The 20,649-nt window shown below is 44.9% G+C and overlaps 1 protein-coding gene across 1 annotated transcript in view; it reads left to right on the forward strand.

Annotated features, from left to right (window-relative positions):
- Nucleotides 1-10,472, forward strand: part of Tbcd (tubulin folding cofactor D) — a 76,287-nt gene extending 65,815 nt beyond the window's left edge. Inside the window, exons 15-16 of the mRNA XM_065438775.2 lie at nucleotides 3,500-3,738; nucleotides 10,057-10,472. Of these exons, the coding sequence (XP_065294847.1) occupies nucleotides 3,500-3,738; nucleotides 10,057-10,363 (546 nt within the window). The 3' untranslated portion in view covers nucleotides 10,364-10,472. The remainder of the gene's footprint in view (nucleotides 1-3,499; nucleotides 3,739-10,056) is intronic.
- Nucleotides 10,473-20,649: the final 10,177 nt, after the last annotated feature.

Genomic DNA, 20,649 nt, shown 5'->3' on the forward strand with positions numbered 1-20,649 from the left:
GTTCTTACCGTCAGTTGCCTCCAGGCATCAGTAATGAGGTGAATAGCATCAAGAATGTCTACCTTGTATTCTTTCTCCTGGCTCATGCATGCCAGCATCCTCTGCAGGAGGCTCTTGCGGAAGCTGGCTTTGGAGGCTTGGATAACTCCTTCATCCATGGGCTGTAACAGTGTTGTGGTATTAGCAGGTAGGAACTCTAACTGAATCGACTTCAGTCCCATTACACTTGCATGTCCAGGGCTGTTGTCAACAAGGAAAAGGATTTTCCTTTTCTGCCACAAAAATCATGCATCCTTGATGTGAAGCCACTTGTTAAAGAGAGCCTGCATCATCCACGCTCTTATGTTCGACTCATAGGTTAAAGGCGAAGTTGCTATTCCCTTAAAACAGTGGGATCTTTTGACTTTCCGATCACTAGCAACTTCAGCTTGTCGCCGCCAGACATGTTGGCACCTACGAGAACAGTTTCCCTCTCATTGCCAAGTTTGCCACCCGTGCATCGCTCACCTTTAAAAGTGAGACACCTCAATGGCAGGAGCTTAAAAAAATTTGCCGTTTCATCCACATTGTAGATATCATCGGCCTTGAAGTGACGTAGGATCTCCGGAAGCCGTTTTGCCCACCAGACGTGGCATGCAGTGGCATCAGCGGCTGCAGCTTCCCCTGAAATGGCACAGAAAACGAGGCTATTTCTCTATTTGAACCTCGTCAACCTGCCCTTGCTGCACAAGAAGTCTTGTATTCCCAGCTGAAGAACAAATTCTTCTGCCTTGGCACAGATTAAACGTCCATTGGTGGGGATGTTTTGATTCCAGGCTGTCCTCAACCACAACACCAGGCACTTTTCCAACTCCTCATGGTCGCCCTTCTCCTTCGAGGCCCAAATTGCAAATTTTCGAAGGCATCCCGTAACTTCTCTTTGTCAAGCAGAATCATTGTTAAGCTGCTTTTTGGAACCCCGTGTTTCGTCTGTGGGATTTTCACCCGTGCTCTTGGGACAAAGGAACGACAACACAGTAGTGCAGGCAATCACAAGGGCATTTATTGTGCACCTTTCATAGACTAATGCCTGCTAGCCGAGTTGCTATACACAAAACATGCTGATGGGTGCGCGACAAATCACGGAAGTCCGACTCACCGCGACCAGATAATGAGCGAATATGTTCGCCCCATGCTGGACACCAACCCCTGGTGGTTCGCGTGTACAGTCACGTGAACGGTGGAACGTTCGAACGAGGCCTCGCAAGACGGTCTCGCAGAAGCATGGATCAGCGCACGCGCAGAATATCCGCGCCGCTTGCCAACCCCGAGGCAAAGAGCAAAAGCCTTCACTGCGCCCAAGTAATCCCACTGTTAGGTGGCGTTAGCAGAGCCACACTTGTGCCACCTCTCGCAATGCGCTTCAATCACGACTGCCGCGGGCACCAAGCTACGCGGCGAAGACGGGTTACAGGAGTGGGAGCTATGTGGGAAAACAACATATTAGGGGACACGTGAGAGTTGCACATCCCCACACGTCACAAGTGCCGACTTCGTGTAATGGCCGCTTTCGAAGCCAACAATAATATCCACTTTCTTTTCTAAAGTAAGTGCATGGTGTGCACGCTTCTGTGCCACCTGGAAACAGTAGAGGCCAGTCCTTGTAACTTCGCCGAATTTCACCAGCCACCAGAGTGAGAAAACGCTGACGTGGCAATGAAGCACAGTATAGGGCCACCACGGCATGAACGAAGCTTGTGAAGACGGGGACTTGTAACTTCGGAGACTTGCACTGGCCACACCGAAGTTATGACGATGGAAACTGGACCACTAAGACAAGGGCTGCGCTACTGACGAGGCTTGAAAAAAAAAAGAAATATGGGAATGGAGCATAGCTGGAACCGAAAAAAACTGATGCCCATGGCCGGGGGTTGTAGAAAAAGTTGACAAATGCAACTTATTTAAAACAGTTTAGTTCCATTTTCACTTCCGTTTACATGGTGATGTGGAAATATTCGTTCCGATTACCAGAAGTTTTTTTTTACATTATCCAAGTACAAAACCAACCAACTTAGAGGCAATTGTTCCATTTAAGTGGCAATTCCATTTAGGCGATTTCCATTTATTGAGATTTTACTCCCTATATATAGACATACAGTAGAACCTCGCTGATATGTTCCCGTCACGTATGTTTTCCTGACACCAACGTTGGCATTCTAGATAAGAAAAATGACCCACACTCAATTTTTACCGGTTCATACATTCCCGGAAAACCAATTTTTTGGCGCCAACGTTCAGTACGTCGTCAAACTGTGATCACATGATACATTTTCCAGCAGCTAGATCCCACGTAAAGAAAAAAAATGCACGGTGTGCATACGATTGAGAACAGTATAGCGCTGACTGCCGCAGCAGCTTCACCACAATGCTCGCCTGCCTGTCTCACATGAAAATGAAGGCCCGCACAGTTTCGTGTTCCCGTACCAGCAAATCTCTGCCTGGTTCATCGCACGCCACATTCACAGCTATCGCCACCAAACCTATTGCGATAAGCATCTTCACCTATTCCGTTTTGCAGCGCATGGTGCCATTGGCAGCCTACTACATGCTTTTAGTAGGCGATAATCCAAATGCGCTGCCGTTCCATGCTGCAGTCGGCGCGATGTGGGCATCACGTTTCGCTTCGGCGGCATCCGACATTGCCCACCAGCTCGACTCGTTTCAGTTTCCCGTCGCCTTCTTAAAACACCACGCAATAGCAAAACAACAAAATGTGTCTTGGGCCCCTGGAGCGCCCCCAACGCAATGCGTGTCGGAGTCTTCGCATTACCTAGATGTCAATAATAGTTGGGTCTGTCGAATTTTTTTAGTTACTTCAGATCGTGCATTTTCCCAGTTTCCCAGTCACAAATGCAGTGGGTATCTGCCGCTTTTCAACGAAGACCGTTCACGCCAGCACTCGGCGAGCTGTGCCGTGAATGCAATGGCTACGTGCCACTCTTCAGCGAACCTCTCGCTAACTTTGGTCACTGAGGGTGTGCGGCCAGTGAGGGAACCATCCTCAGCATTCGCAGGCACTGGCACCCCATGCTTGTGGATTCAAAGGCTACTCGTAGACTTCTTGACCGTGTCGCTAGATGGTGCAGTGTGTCCAGAAAGAAGCGCCAGAGAGAGGAGCAGGTTGCCCCATGATGTGTTTCTCAGCATTCTCACCCACCAGCGCACCATGAATGTCGGAGGCCACATGCAGGCTTCACGGCGGCAGCACTAGATGGTGCCGAGTGTTCTTAGGGAAGTGCAAAAGAGGAGTCCCGCTACAGCGTATGCCTCATACATAACTCGTTTGGATAGTGGCACTAGGTTGTGTCGCTATATTGATCCAGTGCTAAACGCATTGCAGTCAACGGTCATCGTGGAATGGGTTCTGCAGAATTTTTCTGTTGCCACTGCACTAGGATTGCAACTCTGGAAATTTTGGGCGTGAAACTCCATTGACCTTCATGCTTTTCTTTTTTTTCAGTTCATCACTGGCAAGAAAGCGCTGCTGTCATTCCTCAGCACGGCCAAACAAGACCGCACCCTTGAAGAGTCTGTGTATGGATTCTTGGCCAGACTCCTCAGTGACGAAGCATTCGTGAACAGGGCTCTGTCCAAGTACCTCAAAGCTCTGGACCACCTTGCAGTTTCTGGTGCCTTCACCGGGGTTCCGCCCAAATTTGTCGAAGTGGTTCAGCAGGATGCTTGGCTTAAAACATACAGGTTTGTAATGAACAGGCTTATGTTCTAAAGCGAGTTGGATACAGTTTCAGGTAGTCCTATATACCCAAGCTCATCTGTAATGAACTTGAATGAACTTCACTGGTGTTTGCTTCAGACGGATTTTTTATCTGCAATGGAGATAGAAGCAAGCAAGAAATCCATTTATTGGAAACAACTATGTGCATATGCTGTAATTTTGCCCGTGCCTTGAACCATTTCTAATAGCCACTAAGAAAACAGTACTCGATGCTTGAGATGGTGTTGACCTGCTCCTGTTCAGTGCCCTCAATATCTGCACAGTATCGGTGCAGCATGTCTGCCTCTGCTATAGAAAGTGTGCCCCAGTACTCAGCCGAGGCGGCTCCTCACACTCAAGAGCATGATGGCGCTTGGAGTTCGATATACCCAGTGGCTTGTTTGTTATGAGAGAGCTATTTTACATGAGTACCAATCTATACTAAGCTTCGCATTTTTGACGTAGAGATCAATTAGCTTTATCCAGGTTCGTTACATTTGGGCTCCACTGTACTGGTTATGAAACCTTATTGTGGAATCATGAGAGCATTTTTTTTCCTAGGCGTTCACACAATGCTTCAGTGAAGACTGTCCCGAATTATAAATGTGAGGTATTCAAGACTAAGCTGTAATTTTTGCCGCCAAAAATTTGGGCCGGTAATGTATATTCAGGACCCTGGGATTACTGCTGACAGGCTCTAGAGTAACTAAACTAAGTCGTGCTGTTGACCACCGCTGTTGATCACTTAAAATTTTACTGATTAACTTATGAAATGAATATTCTCTGTGCACGTGTTGCCATCCTGAAGATGCTCCCAGCTAGTGATCAAGGAGTATCCACTTGGTTAGAGTCCCAGGTTCAAGGTATCCATTCCTGTAGTCAAACGATCAAATGCTTTGGTGTTCCACTTATGTACCACTGTGCAGGAAATACTTTGGGGGATGACAAGTGCATTTAGTTATCAGTTATGCCGCAGTCACTCGCAGTGGTTTCAAGTTATAAAGCACAGGTGTCCACCCCCCACCCCTTCTTTTTATTGCCCATTGACGTTTGATTTCGCCTTGATAATATTTACCACATTAAAATCTGCGAGTACCATTTTTTGTGAATCTCTGACATGCAGTCAGCTTATATCAGGGGGAAAGTAGCCTGCCTCCCATTCTTGCTGTCCTAGACAGATGGAACTTGCAGAACTTACCCACATGGAATGTAAATTTATCTACACTTGCTGTCGTCGCAGTCATTTTGACAGCTGTTTACTGGTGTCTATGGACCACAATATGTCCTCCATGTGATCGCGAATGGCATGGTGCCTCGACTAACCACTTGGTCAGTTCATCCTGCAATGCACACAAGTCTTTACAGCACCAAAAACATGTTACATGGCTCTGTTGCTGCTAGCTCTACATGTAAAATAGCTTCTCTTTTAAATGCACTTTCATAATATGAGCAGCACATCATCTTCACCCACCTGCGCTAGAGTGTACTAGAATACGGTTGAGTGGGATGAGCGGATGGAACGGTGCATGCTTTGCGGCGAGGTTTGCGATGACGAAAAATACTATGGCGGCACTGCGAATGAATTGGATTGGGCCGCATCAAGGTCGCGCCGTTGGAAACTGCTGGTGATTCTGCTCGGCGGGCTTGTTTGTACTGCTTCGCGCACTACTGTTTGCTATCAGACCGCCCAAATGGTGTTTATAATTGGATATGACATGTATTTATGGCTTAGGAATAGATGCATTTCATTATCTTCTTTATTTCATTTTACTGATTTTTAATGCCGTTCGGTGACTGCACTTGCATTGTGGCTGCAGAGTCGGCTTTCATTCTACTATGTTATTGTACAGTTCCCTTTGAAGAACAAATATTTTTCTTGTTCTTCAAGCAATATGTATCCCTCGTGTGTATTTTTGCGCTTATAGTTTTTCATCAGTAGGTCTTGAAAATGCAGACAGAAAAAACTTGTGTAAACGTCCTGCTTGCCGCTTCAAACAAATAAAACATATCGGCCCCATCCTGCACCGTTTACTCAGATTAACGATTTACTCTGATAGAAAAAGAAAAAAAAAAAGCTTCAGTGCTACATACCATTCATGTTTCCATCTTCCTCGCGTAACACAACACAAAGTAATTGGCACGTTTTTTTTTTATTGCGGACGGCACTCGGGTGCCAAAAACGGTTTTAGGTAGCGATTATATATGCTAATCTTTGGCCTGTAAGCCGTGTGAAATTTTTTGTCCAGTCCATGCTTAACATCAAAACTCAGTGCCCTTCCACTCTGTGAAGAAGGATGACCAGTGAAGCTGTGTATGTGGGCCCCTTAGTGGCGAACTGCACCTCCACCACGGGTTGGTCCGGTAGTGTACTATCTTCGAGATTGGCCCACATATGGAGAGTGCTTAACGCCTGCATCACCTCCGCCAGCGGTCGGCCTGGCATTGTACTATCTTCGGGATTTTTTCTGCACGCAAACGCGATAGTGGGAAAGTAGCCCTTAACACCTTCGCTGTTAAGTGGATATGGCATTGTGTTGCTAAACTCGAGCTCACGGGTCTACACCAGGTCTATCTGCTATCAAGTAAGCCTCAAAAATTACAATTCGCACACCCCTAGTGCACTTTACGCTTGTTACGCTCGATACAATGGACCTACCTATAACTGACTTTCGTATATAACAGACCATACTTCAACCTTAGTTTGCTCGACCTATCTTATTAATGCAACGAAGTTCGCTTTTAACAGACCACGCTACAACGGACTATCGGCTATAGTGGATAAAATTAGCAGCAATTTTTGTCAAAATCTGGCATATAAAACGGACTTTTGCCTTGTCTACATGAGCTTACAACTGACTTGTGAGGGTCAGCTGATGATCGCGGCTCAATGTCACGCACACAAAAGAGGGAGGTGGGGCGGCAGCGCACCGTCTTCTTTCACGCGTGAGGCATGGGGAGGGGAGGGGGGGAGGAAGAGGGGGGCGGTTCTACTCTGGCAGCTGCTGCTTATGGCACGGCCACGCAGGCGCCATATCTTGAAAGCGATCTGCGATATAGACAAAATGTGCACCTGTGCAGGCGCTGTATCTTGAAAGCACTCTGCAATGTGGACAAAGTGCACCCAGTGCCGGTAGCTTTGTATGCGCTGTGCTTTCGACATTTAACCCGTGCTGAAGCGAGAGACAGCACAAAGTTCAACTCGCTCACTACTGCTACCGTGTTTCTTCACTCCAGCGTTTTGACAGCAACTTTCCGCAGTCATCGAGCGAGATGTGTTCATGTTTACCTGTGCGTGCATCTAATATGTGCGTGTCTAATCCACGCCACTGTCTTCCTGTATCTTAATGTTATGCCTAAAATTTTTCATGCCATGATTCATTGCGCAGTTCTTAACTTCTCAAGCTTAATTGTTAACCTCCAAGTTTCCGCGCCATGTGTTAGCAATAGTTGTGCATTTTGATTGTAAAAAAAAAAATTCCCTGCGCTATCTCGTAATTTTCATTTTGTTGGGCATCTATTTAGGTTCCCCTTACCAGGTTTTGACATTGCAGAAAGACAGTCGCAGTGCGTAGGTCATGTTGCAATCATGTCTCTAAAGTATGATACCTACATACTCCGGGAAAGCAGTAGAAAATTTGAACAAAACCCTGCGTGCTCTTAAAGGGGCTGGTCCAGCTGTAAGTGGGATTACATCACACCCTGGCTGCCTCAGTGTCACATGTATGCTGCCTACGGTGCAAAAATAGCCAGCAGCAGCATGAGCAACTTAGGTATTCTCGCAAAAACAGAAATGTCACAGAGAGAAAAGAGACGGGAGTCTCGGGGTAGTTGTCGTGTCGAAAGAGGAGTTTTGTGCTCAACTTCAATGTGCCAGAAGGCAGGAGAGGATTGTCGCTTGTGGGTATTGATCGAGGGACCTGGAGAGGGACTTCGCAAGGGGATGGTAGCTTGCCTCCTCACAACATTGCTTTATAGCATTTTCTCTCAGCTACTATAGTAAACCCTCTTTAAAAATTCTTGTGGCAGTATTGCCCCTGAATGGTACTCTATGAAGCCTAGTGTGTTATCAAGGTTTGGTATGGGGCCTGGTGAAAGGCCCTTCAAGAGCTTGGAAACTGGGTTTGCTCAGTTCGGTTATGGCGTGCACCGTTGTCATTGCCATCATGCCATCACCGTTATCGTGCCGCCGTCGAGGGCCACTCCCTCACCCTCCCCATGCCAACATGGAGGGTATCCACCATGTTGGCTTTGTGGCTATGGTGTTCTGCTGCAGCAGCGTCATTTTGATGGGATATCTCTCACAAACGCTATAGTATCCCTGAATGTGATTGCCCAAGAATACTGCCCCTGGACTGGTGATCATATACTGTTTCATTCTATTCCAGTTAAAGGGAGGTTGTGGAGCTGAGCAGTTCATGTGAGCAACAGAGTGAATACAAAGGTTTAGATAAGGTCATGAGATTAAGAAGCCTTTGTACACCTGCGTCTGTGTGAATTTGGAATGCCAGATTTGTATTTGAAGCCGTCAAATTTGTTTCTTCATCAGGGAATTCCTCTACATGAAGCCCCTAGACAGTGGAACATCGGCGAGTGAGGTTCTAACTTATACATTTGCAAACATTTCAGTTTGAACACACATTAGGCGTTCCCTGTCACAGTTGTGCGTAAAGTACATAAATTAGGCTAGATTGCGACTTCGCATGGCTAACCAGATGTTTCTGTGAGAGGTATTCATTCTGCGGTGGGCTTATAGGTGATCATATAGTTCAACCTTGTCATGAAAAACTCGCATCTTCGTTATACCAATGTATTCATTATTTGCTGATATTAGTGAGAAACATTTTAGATTTACATTGTTATACTTGATAATTATTTACATGCATGTTTGTTACATTGAAGTTCTATTGTATAGATCATATTTTGTGAGGTGCTGTGCTTTAGATCATTTAAACAGATACAGTCGAACCCGGCTATATCGAACTTGCAAAAAAACGCCTATCAGTTCGATATAGGGCATAATTCTGTATAAGCGTGTTAAAGAATCGGACATCATAAAAGCACATACCATTGATAAAACCACTTCATTGATAAAAGTGGCTTAGTTTCACATGAAGTAGTCCTGTATTTTTTTCTCCTTGGGCAATTTCGCTGCCTGCGACACACGCACTTCTCCACACTGTCTAAAGAGTCGGAGCCGCTGAGGCTGCAACCCTACACATTCGAACTAGACTAGTGCGAATGCACTAGTGCGGTTTTGAAGCACTGGACTAGTGCGAGTGCACCAATCACTTCGGACGATGTGGGCAAAGGACCAACATTGCTTTCCTCATTGTGCCCACTTTCACTTGTGCCGGTACGATGTCGGCAATCTAGTCTTCGTCTTCAGGCTCTCCTGTGGTCGCGACACCACCATTTGCACTCACAAACTCATCAACAGCTTCCGGAAATTGTGACAGCTCGCTCCAAACTTTGGCAACACCGGCAACGGCTTCGTCGCACTCGTCAGAAGTTGTCACCAGGCATGTGGAAGCCGGCACGTCTAAAGCAATTTCAGATTAACCACTTGTACATGGCTGTGCATACGTGTCAGGCGCTCTGGGCACCAGGACGCGAGTTTGTCCGCTTTAGCCCTAATCTCCCCCTTATTCAAGATCGTGCTAAGAGTGCTTCTCGTAATCTTGCACGCTGCGTGCTCATCCGACATCTTACTGCGTTCGACCCGATCTGTGATTTCAAGCTTCACGGCAAAAAACAAATTCTGCCGCTTCATCACGGCAACACTGTGGGAGAAGGCCCACAAGACACAAAAACAATGAACCAGAAAAGCAGCGAGACAACCCGCACTTGCGCCATCTTGCACGATGAGGGTGCAAGAGCCCTGATCTTGGCCCGCCCGCAGTCTGAGCAAGCACTGCAGGCAGACCAAGATCATTTTTTGCTAGGGGGTGTCGACGGCTCCAGCGCGATCGCGAGAGCGGCTGGACGGAGCCGTGTCACAGGGTTTTCCCACTGCCACAAGGCAAAGCCAACTTCTGTGGGCACTTTTATGCTGCTTGTTCACTATATCGGGAGTTGCTGCTATTTTTGTTCGATGTAAGCATAATTTTTGCTATACATACTCATTGTAACTATACCGTGTTCGGAAATTGTTCGATATAGAGAATAATTTGATGTAAACAGGTTTGATATAGCCGGGTTCGACTGTATACAGTGTGTTGTGCACAGATGCATGTGAATTCATAGACATCGGCATTATTGGCGTTCGCAAAATGGGTAAATATGCTTTTTTTTTGTTTGTTTAGGTCGAAGTCCTTCCAGAAACTCGAAGCCATCTCAAGCTTGCTTGCCACCTGGCTGCAGTTTGAAGGAGATGTGAGGAAGAAAGTTCTCGTGAAGCTCTTCAGGCTTTTGCAGCATCGTTGGAGCAAAGTGCGCAAGGCAACTGCACTCAGGCTGTGCGAATCTCTCTTGCTATACATGGTATTGGAAGATGAAGAAAAGTTGGAAGAGGCCTGCATACTTCTGTCCGAGACAGACTGGAATGAGGGCGATATTGACACACCTGTAGAAAGGCTCAGGAATCTGTTTGAACTGAAAAGCGAGAGCTAGTAATGAAGCATGCCCATTATGCATCTTCTGGTGTATACTTTAATGCTTGCAAGGTTTTCTATTTATATTTAGCGGTTAGCGGAATTAAATTTGAAATGATGTAGGAGCATTGTGCACATCTTTCTCTCTTATTTTTTTATTATTATTATTATTTTTTTTTTTTACAAGCTGCTCACTTCGTGTTGCATTTATCACCGTGCTCTTCCTGTGTTTCGTGTAGGCTTGGGCAAATATACTATATCTTCGAATATTCATCACATAAGTACTGTGCTATTCAGTATTCACTTCCATTCGAACTTCAGCATTCATAATTTTCGATGTATCCTCAACCGGCGACCATAAATTACAAGACAGGTGTGATAAATGTATCCCGTGTTTAAATCGCATTGCCATTGATGCAGCTCAAAGCCAAGACAAGCCACAGACAGAATTTGTGTATAGTCGCCAACCGATTTTTCGAACTTGCCCAATTATTTGAACATCCCTGCGTCTAGTTAGTTTCTTCATTCTTGCAGCCCAGCCCCCTCTTTATTAACGGCGACCAAAGTTTCGGACCTGATCCACGTTCACAATGGTGGAAAAATGGCGGTCGTAATGAAAGTTGGTGCCATTCAGGTTGACCTCCATACACTTGCTTTTGCCACCCTCTGCAGTGACTTAGCGGCTATGGCATCGCACTGCTAAGCACGAGCTCGCAAGATCAAATCCCGGCTGCTGCGGCCGCATTTCGTTGGTGGCGAAGTGCAAAAATGACTATTGTCCCATGCATTGGGGGCACGTAAAGGACCCCATAGTAGTCAAAATTATTCCAAGTCTCCCACTATGGCGTGCCTCATAATCAAATAATGGTTTTGGCATTTACAACCCTGGAATTCAATTCACTTGTTTTTGTCGGTGAGGTGACATCTCAACCTTCCGAGAGCCATACGTATGGCCACAGCAAATGAATGTACATCCATTTAGTCAAATTAATTGGGCAAATAGAATGTACATTTGCAGCACGCTAACAAACCTGTCATTGAACACCATGTTACTTGCATCAATACAAGCTGGCTAATTGCATAGCTCAGCATATGTAGACATGTAAGGAACAAGCAGTGTAATAGACCGAGAGCTTACTTGTTTTGTATTGTAGTAGCCAACGACTATCTTCTGGGTGGCTGAAGAGTTTTATACAGATTTATACAGTACCAGTGGCACCCACGAAGATAATGGAAGAGAGAGTAGTCTAGAGGAATTCGAAATCCCACAGGTATCGCCGGAAGAAGTAAAGAAAGCCTTGGGAGCTATGCGAGCTATGCAAAGGGGGAAGGCAGCTGGGGAGGATCAGGTAACAGTAGATTTGTTGAAGGATGGTGGGCAGATTGTTCTAGAGAAACTGGCCACTCTGTATACGCAGTGCCTCATGACTTCGAGCGTACCGGAATCTGGGAAAAACGCTAACATAATCCTAATCCATAAGAAAGGGGACTCAAATGACTTGAAAAATTATAGAACGATCAGCTTACTGTCCGTTGCCTACAAAGTATTTACTAAGGTAATTGCAAATAGAATCAGGAACCTCTTAGACTTCCGTCAACCAAAAGACCAGGCAGGATTCCGTAAAGGCTACTCGACAATAGACCATATTCACACTATCAATCAGGTGATAGAGAAATGTGCGGAATATAACCAACCCTTATATATAGCTTTCATTGATTACAAGAAAGCGTTTGATTCTGTCGAAACCTCAGCAGTCATGGAGGCATTACGGAATCAGGGTGCAGGCAAGCCGTATGTAAAAATACTGAACGATATCTACAGCGGCTCCACAGCCACCGTAGTCCTCCATAAAGAAAGCAACAAAATCCCAATAAAGAAAGGCGTCGGGCAGGAAAATACCATCTCTCCAATGCTATTCACAGCGTGTTTACAGGAGGTATTCAGAGACCTGGATTGGGAAGAATTGGGGATAAAAAGTAATGGAGAATAGCGTAACTTGCGATTCGCTGATGATATTGCCTTGCTTAGTAACTCAGGGGACCAATTGCAATGCATGCTCACTGACCTGGAAAGGCAAAGTAGAAGAGTGGCTCTAAAAATTAATCTGCAGAAAACTAAAGTAATGTTTAACAGTCTTGGAAGATAACAGCAATTCACAATAGGTACCCAGGCACTGGAAGTATACTGTAAGGGAATACATCTACTTAGGGCAGGTAGTGACGGCGGATACGGATCACGAGACGGAAATAATCAGAAGAATAAGAATGGGCTGGGGTACGTTTGGCAGGCATTCTCAGATCATGAACAGCAGGTTGCCATTATCCCTCAAGAGAAAAGTATACAATAGCTGTGTCTTACCAGTACTCACCTACGGGGCAGAAACCTGGAGGCTTACCAAGAGCATTCTACTTAAATTGAGGATGACGCAACGAGCTACGGAAAGAAGAATTATGGGTGTAACGTTAAGGGATAAGAAAAGAGCAGATTGGGTGAGTGAACAAACGCGAGTTAATGACATCTTAGTTGAAATCAAGAAAAATAAATGGGCATGGGCAGGACATGTAATGAGGAGGGAAGATAACCGATGGTCATTAAGGGTTACGGACTGGATTCCAAGGGAAGGGAAGCGTAGCAGAAGGCGGCAGAAAGTTCGGTGGGCGGATGAGATTAAGAAGTTTGCAGGAACAACATGGCCACAATTAGTACATGACCGGGGTAGTTGGAGAAGTATGGGAGAGGCCTTTGCCCTGCAGTGGGCATAACCAGGCTGATGATGATGATGATCTTTAGGGTTCCCTTTAAGAGTGGACGTGCACTCCTACTGTAGCAACGGGTCCAGCCTAGCCTATGCTTCGGTGATGAGGAAAATGACAGTTCAGTGCCGGTTTGCAGATGATATTGAGCCTTCTGTCTTATTGCAGTCTGCTTCAATTTTATTGTCATGCCTCCGGAATACTAAACAAAACAAGCACGCCTGGCTTTCTTTATTCCAGGTAACACTTTATATGTGAAAATTCAGCAAAAAATTAATGGAATGTCTTCAGTAGAAAAGTTACTGAGCAGTACACAACAGAAGTTTAACTGTCATTGTGGTGGCTCAGTGGCTTGAATCAATAATACTTGAATAGGTCGTCAGCCAAAGTTTTTGTAATGGAATCGTTTTCGTAAGGTCTAGCAGCGCTAGTTAGGCCTAAGCATAGGCAATATTCATGTGTTCGTACGAGAGAGTCATCAACGATTGCATTCATGGGCTATATTATACTAAGGGCTGTAGAAGCAATGTTCAGGTCCCTGGTTGACCAGCGAACTACACTGAGTGTGCCTGCCAAGTTCATATGTATGCTTATTAGATGGAATGGGTTGATCTCGCATGTATATCAATCTGAATTTGCGCACTGCAGCCTAAACTCCGGCTGTCGTACCAACAAGATTGCCTGTGGCATTTGCAACTTGCAACACAACGGGCAAATGCAAAATGCCTCCGCGCCCTCGACAGCCGGGAAACTTAAAGTGGACTGAACCACAACACTGAGCAAGTGTTATGGAAGCAAATTTTGTGTATTGTCATTGTAAAACAATGTTGACATTTTTTCATAAGAATGTCTTGGGGGGGGGGGGAATAGCAGCACTATACATACAAATCGTTTCCCAAGGTGAAACTCTTCACAACTTTGCAGGTAAAACCCTTCCGTGTCTTTTTCCTTGGGGTCTGTCCACTCTTGGATGTGAAGTCGAAGGTTTATAGAAGTCCCGCACATATTTGAACTACTCACTTCAAAATTCTACAATATTACTGTTCAAATTCATTTAGAACCAAAACATTGACATGTGTGCAAGCCTAGTTTTGCGACATCACAACCTATTATTTTGCGCTAATATATATATTTTTAAGTACTGGTTATGCCTCTGTGTCATCCTAAAGCCAGGTGTGCATATTTCAAACTGTGAGCTGGGTTCGCAGTGGTTTGCTATTATACACATTTGCATATTGCACAGTAGATTGAACACATCGTGATCTAAATAAAGTACTGCATGATGTCAGTCACTTCGTTGTGCCTTTTCTGTGTTGTATAAAAATCCATAGCTTTGCACTAACCTATGCAAATGCTGTGACAGTTGATGTGCATAGGTCCTCGTGTAAAGCATAGAACTGCTGATGAAGTGACACCTTTGCTGCTAAGAAGGCTGTATGTAAAAATTTGTTGGTGTGATATGTGCAAAGTATGCCTCTGTTTCACAATGTGTGCGCCTATTGTCCTATTAATGTTGCGCCACGGTGCATGACATGCATGTGACAATGTCGCATTATCACAATGTGCTTTTTTGCATATTTTTTATATGTTTTCTTTTTTGCGCTCACTCGGTGATCCATGTGGTACTTCTCTCAACGGATCCTATCACTAGGGTTAGCTTGTCATTAAACGATGATAAGAAAGAAATAGAACAGAGCATAAAGAATTGAACCACAGTTTATCGAAGCCGAGAAATGCATTTCAAGTCAAAATAGATTACTGCAAAAAGTACTTCAAAAGATTCAGCAGAAGCGGAGTTATTGGCAATGAAATGTCGTGGTGCTTCAGCTGCTTCTTCAATGCCTTGCACTGCAAAGGCTACGGTGGAGCAGGGCGTGCTTGCAACGCTCTGCCTACTGAATGTCACCGTGCCACGCAGTTCAACTTTAGTTTTAGATGTGCACATAGACAGCGCTATTTTCGATTTTGGTGCCTGCGACGTGCCAAACGTATTGAGGAGCTTCAACCAAACGCGGTTGCCCTCAACGAACTGCAGTGCGCACAGTCAGCAGGCTTGTTGCGTCACCCAGTGGCGGCCGCGGTGTCTACGCTACATAGCAGACTGCAGCTACATGCAACTGTAGTCCATGCAACTGCAACTGTAGATGTATGTGCAGCATCTACTTTGTGCACGACAGGGCACGCTCGCACTCATACATGCTCCAGTCTGGCGTTGCTACGTGGTGCAGATCTGCCGTGGTTGCTTAGTGGCTGTGGTGTTGAGTTGCTAAGCACGAGGTCGCAGGATCGAATCCCGACCACGGCAGTCACATTTCGATAGGGCGAAATGTGAAAACACCTGTGTACTTAGATTTAGGTGCACATTAAAGAACTCCAGGTGGTCAAAAAATTTGTGGAGTCCCCCCTACGGCTTGCCTCGTAATCAGATCGTGAATTTGGCAAGTAAAACCCCATAATATAATTTTTTTTACAAGTTGCGGACCAGCTTTGTCCTGCTCCATCTTGACCAACAAATAACAGAACATTTTTAAGTGCTATCGATGACTCAATACAAAGCAAAGTCTGCCAAGGCGTATAACCAGAAGTGGCCAGGAGTGAGCACACGCTGGTAAGATTGCATGTGGTCTAACCATAACTTTCGAATGATTCAAGGCTAGTTGAGTGCTCAAAACTAGTCAAAACTAACAAGACCCGACGGCTACGATACCCATAAGCAGGGTGATCAAAGTTCAATTGCCTATGCGGGTGGCCGTGGCCGAGCGTGAGCAGACGATAGTTGGCTTCTTCCGAAAGTATGTAGTTGTTATTGAAATTCGAAAGCAGATTTTTTGGTTACTTCAGCCTGTTTATTGAACTGCGTCAATAAATCCGCACAGTAACAGTAGGAAGAAGTGCTCTGATCCAAACACCATTCTTTATTGATGTCGGCTATTGGTGTCCAGAAAAAAGTGAGGAGCATGCTTCTGCTGAAAAGGGAGCATTTGAGAAAAAAAAAGAGAAGGCGGTTCACTTATGCCGTGCACGAATGCAAAGTTTGCATTTGATGTTCACAGCACCGTACGTTATCCTTGAAATGTATTTTTTCATCAAGCCTGAAAGGCAGTTCAGGGCCTCTTAAAACCGACCCTAGGTAGGTACAATAAAATCCCAAGAGATGCCCCACCCCCAAAAGATAATCCACCCCTGGCTAAGCTCCCGGCTCAAAGAAGCTGCAGAGTTACCCACCTGAATGTTACCTGCCACACTGAAAGTTAGCCCACCCTTTATTTTCAGTAGATTTTTTCTCGATCTTAGATGTGCTCTCTCTTGGGATTTTACGGTAATGGACTATCATCATCAGGTGTTGAAAGGGCAGCAGTTGACCTTGTGCCATGATGCCTGCCTCCCCGAAGATAATTAAGCCAGGAGTGTATGAAGCAGTTGCTTCAGCTGATGGGAATCTCCCAAGGGCAGCGCCCACCCTCAGAACATGAATGGTGTCAAAGTGAGTGACAGCGTTCGTACCTGCGTGGATCGATGTTTTGCTGCTGCGGACCACACACATTTTGGTTTGCCGTTGTCAGGAGAGACGCTAGTAGATGCATCCGCACGGTGACATTCACATGCAGGAAATAATGCTAAGCGTATGGCTGTGAGGTTGGTGCACTCTTCCGCTAGCCCTCGCAATATCTCGAAAGAAAAATTGTTTCTTATTTTTCTTTTGTTCTTTTTTCTTATGAAACCTGCTTTTTCTTCTTTACCAACCCTAGAGCTTTTCATTTCTTGGATTTGCTATATGCATACTTGTGCAGTTAGCTGCCGTGTTGGCTTAGTGGTTATGGTATTGGGCTGCTAAGCATGAGGTTGCGGGCTCGATTCCCAGCCTCGGCAGAAGCATCTTGATGGTGTGACATGAAAAAAAAAAAAGCTTGTATACTTAAATTTAAGTGCACATTAAAAAAATTCCTGGTGGTCAAAGTTAAACTGGAGTACCACATAATAATATTTGGGTTTGGGCACATGACATCCCAGAACTACATTTTTTTCGTTTTATTCCTTTATTTGTCTTAGAGTCTGGTTTGCTATGCCACCATGCTATCACACATACTTTGCACACAACAGCAGCGCACTGCAAGGTTTTGCTCTCTGCACAGACTCTTGAAGCGGTATGTGGCGCCTGTCCGTGTATTTCGAAGGCCGAACAAGCAATATTGCACTGAATGACAACATCATGTGCATCGCATAGATTTTTTTTTTTCTTTTATATAATTTTGAGTAGAAGTGAAGATCTTCATTCTCATGCTCATGAAAACTTGTCAATTTTGTGGTTTTTGGGAAGCTTTAGCTCGGGGACGACTCTGATTTCCCTATTCAAATAACAAATGCAGAAATGCTTTCACGATACGACTGCTATAGACCCATTTGAATGAAATTTGTTGCATTTGAGAAGAAACATCCAACTCTAGGAAGCAGAAATCTGATTTAGGATCTCGACGGTCTTGCACATATTGGCAAAAATTAAAATGTTAGTAAAAAATACAAATACGAAGTTTACAAATCCATTATGCTGCACCAAGAACAGATATCACGGTTCTGTAAAGTAAATCTGTTAGAGCATCTCAAGAGGATAAATTTTATATTTTAATTTGCAGCATGCATTGAATTACATTGCTTATGAGGGTTTTGCAAAAGACCTATGAAAAAATTAGCAGCACATTTCGGAGCTATGTTTAATACATCGCCTTTGTACACTTATAGTTTTTCACGCGTGAGCGTGTATGCCCCCACTTTGAATATTTGCGAGGTGGGTGTACGAAGCTCGGCGATGAAAGATGGCACAGCGGCAAGAATGAGGTCAGTTTCGCAGCTATGATGGTGCACTATGGATGACCTAGATTAGAATAGGCAAGTGGCACTGCGAATGATATCATTGGCACAGATGGCGCGGTGCCAATTGGCACAGGTAGCATGGTACGGAATGGATGGCTTCAGTGCCCGATCTTGCAGCTGAACGGCGAGCTGGAAGGACGGTAATTAGATAATGACAGAAATGGGCGAAAGTACACTCGCATGAAAAACGGGTTGACTTTGTGGATCGAGGTCGTTCTTTATTGCTGTTTTGCAGAGTTGTTAACTCGGTACTTGAACTTCTTAAAATTCAACAATTTTGGAGTATTTTTTTAAGAGAAGTTCGTGGCATAAATTGAATATTTACTCCTACAGCTACTGGCTTTTAATGGTTACTTTCAAATAACCTCATTAAAAAATGTGTATTGCTTGCCAAGAAGTATGATTTCTTCGTTCTCATACATAGAGATAGAAGCTTCCAAGCTAAAGCTTTCGTTTAAGATCGAGTAGCAATAAATTAAAGGCAGCCCTCATTTGACGATTTGGCACACTCCACTCACAAAGGCATCAGCTGACCTTCGTTATGGCGAGGTACTCATTGCTCGCAAAAGCCATTCGTTCATTACAACTTTGAATGGAAACAAGGCAGCAGACCTTTTCAACGCCAGTTGGAGCGTCTAAGTTATGTTTTGTGCTGGCTCGGGTCGAGCAGCTCTAGATGTCAGTGTTGCAGAAATGAATCTGTGTGTCACAACTATTCCTGAAGCAATATAGTACGGGTGTCACATGGCGCACTTTCGATCGCGATCAAGTCCGATTAGGATCAAATTTCTCTTACGATTGGTTTCTTTGCGCAAGCTGCATGAAGGAGCAAATCACAGTCAAGAATTTCTATCCGGATCGGGCTTAATCGCGATCGAAAGTGGTCGTGTGACACCGGTATAAATCATTGAGCTGATTTGAGCATGTACCTTTAAAAGGCGATCAGTACTGGCCACTGCCCTATCGGATACTGACATCTGGCAGTATCAAAGTTGCTGCCTCTTATAACCGGTAGAAAACAACTTGCCTTGGGTAAGCAGTTCACAGAGCAAACGGCGCCGGCAGAATCTGGATACTGTATGTCGTACAAGTTACATATGTAGACAAGAATTTGCTACATGCTTGTTTCACTGCAGTAAATATTCTGGTTTCTTAGTCAGATGTTTGAACGCATTTTTTTAATGTTTCTGGTTTGACTATATCTACCTCGACTGCCGCTCCAAGATTTGGAACCGCAAAAGAAATTTTTACAACACGCTGGACCGAGCTCCATCATGGTCAGCACTGTAAGCGCTGTTTCCAGCACAGATTATTGAGCTGTTTTAATAAATTTGTATAAACGAAAACAACTGGAAAAGCTATTTGAAATGACAGTCAGAAGTATGAAATGAAGTATTTGAAATGAAGTCAGAAGTATGACTACAGAACCAGAGCAAACAAATGAATGATCCCCGTCAGCTCCTCGCGCTTTCCAGCAGCTGCAGCTTATGTAACCGTAATGTTAACCGGAAACACTGGCAGCGAACACTATGCACGAATGCGAGCTTTACAGTACAAATGCGGCCTATTGCATGGGCCGATCTTCTGTTATTGTTTCACACTTTAAATATTTCAGTCCGAGAAGATTTAACATAAAAGGCATGCGCTGTTGGTGTTTTTGTTTCACGACATATGTTTGTGGGCTGTCATTCTCAAAATTCTGAGGAATAACTTTGTAATGAATGTAACAAGGTATGACAAACTTTAGTGGTAGAGGAACTTTAGTGAGGTATAGAATATATACAGCAATTTTCGCTCACGGGACGCCAACGTCGGCTACAACACTGGATTTTCTGTGACGCGAGGCCCTTAATTCTGTTGCGTTAAAATTCCTAAGCGCATAGCCACAGGGTTAGACAAGCTTCCCATTATGTTGACGAATGAATTATAACAAAAAAGGGGCATGACACAGTCGCACGACAATTTGCGATTTTCCACAAGAAATTGTAGTAGAGGGCTTATTATGGCTATACACGTGTAAAAACTGGGCTGTAAAAGCATATTTCTGTCCAAAATATGAGCTATAACATGCCGGCTCTAAGCAGCGCCCTCTGGCGCCGAGTGCCATATTGCCATGCCATGTGCGACGTCATGTGCTGCATGGAACCAAGCCATTGTCTGCTACAAAGTGAGCCACCGCACCACCCGAGGTCAGAGCATATAGCTGCCATTTGTTGCCGCACTTGCATATCGCACGCCGTGTCTTTGACATTGCCAACTTCGTGTGAAGAAGCAAGCGATGAATCTTTGAGCAGCAGAAGCAGCGATGGCGTCATATATACGCTGTGCATTTTGACTTTGGCCCTGTCACCACGAGCTCGAATGATGAAGACAGTGTGGAAAACATTGTCAACAGAGATGATGACATTGGTGTTGCATAACACGCTGGTGATATGCCCTTCTGCACTGGTGAGTACTATGGGTTCATTGCATCATACTTCGCGTGCACAGCGCTGCTTAGCCAGCCATTCACGGGAGACGAAGTGTGCCACTACTTTGCACAATGCAAATTGTTATGCACATAGATTGTTTGCTGGCATGCATTCCATGCATGCCTGTTCCTCGGATGCATACTCGACAAAACCAATTTTGCTAAACTCTCGCATGTTCGCACCAGTTTTTTTACTTCCCTGCTGCAGTTGC

This window comes from Dermacentor albipictus, chromosome 4 (genome assembly GCF_038994185.2).
Source record: "Dermacentor albipictus isolate Rhodes 1998 colony chromosome 4, USDA_Dalb.pri_finalv2, whole genome shotgun sequence".
NCBI classification, from domain to species: domain Eukaryota; kingdom Metazoa; phylum Arthropoda; class Arachnida; order Ixodida; family Ixodidae; genus Dermacentor; species Dermacentor albipictus.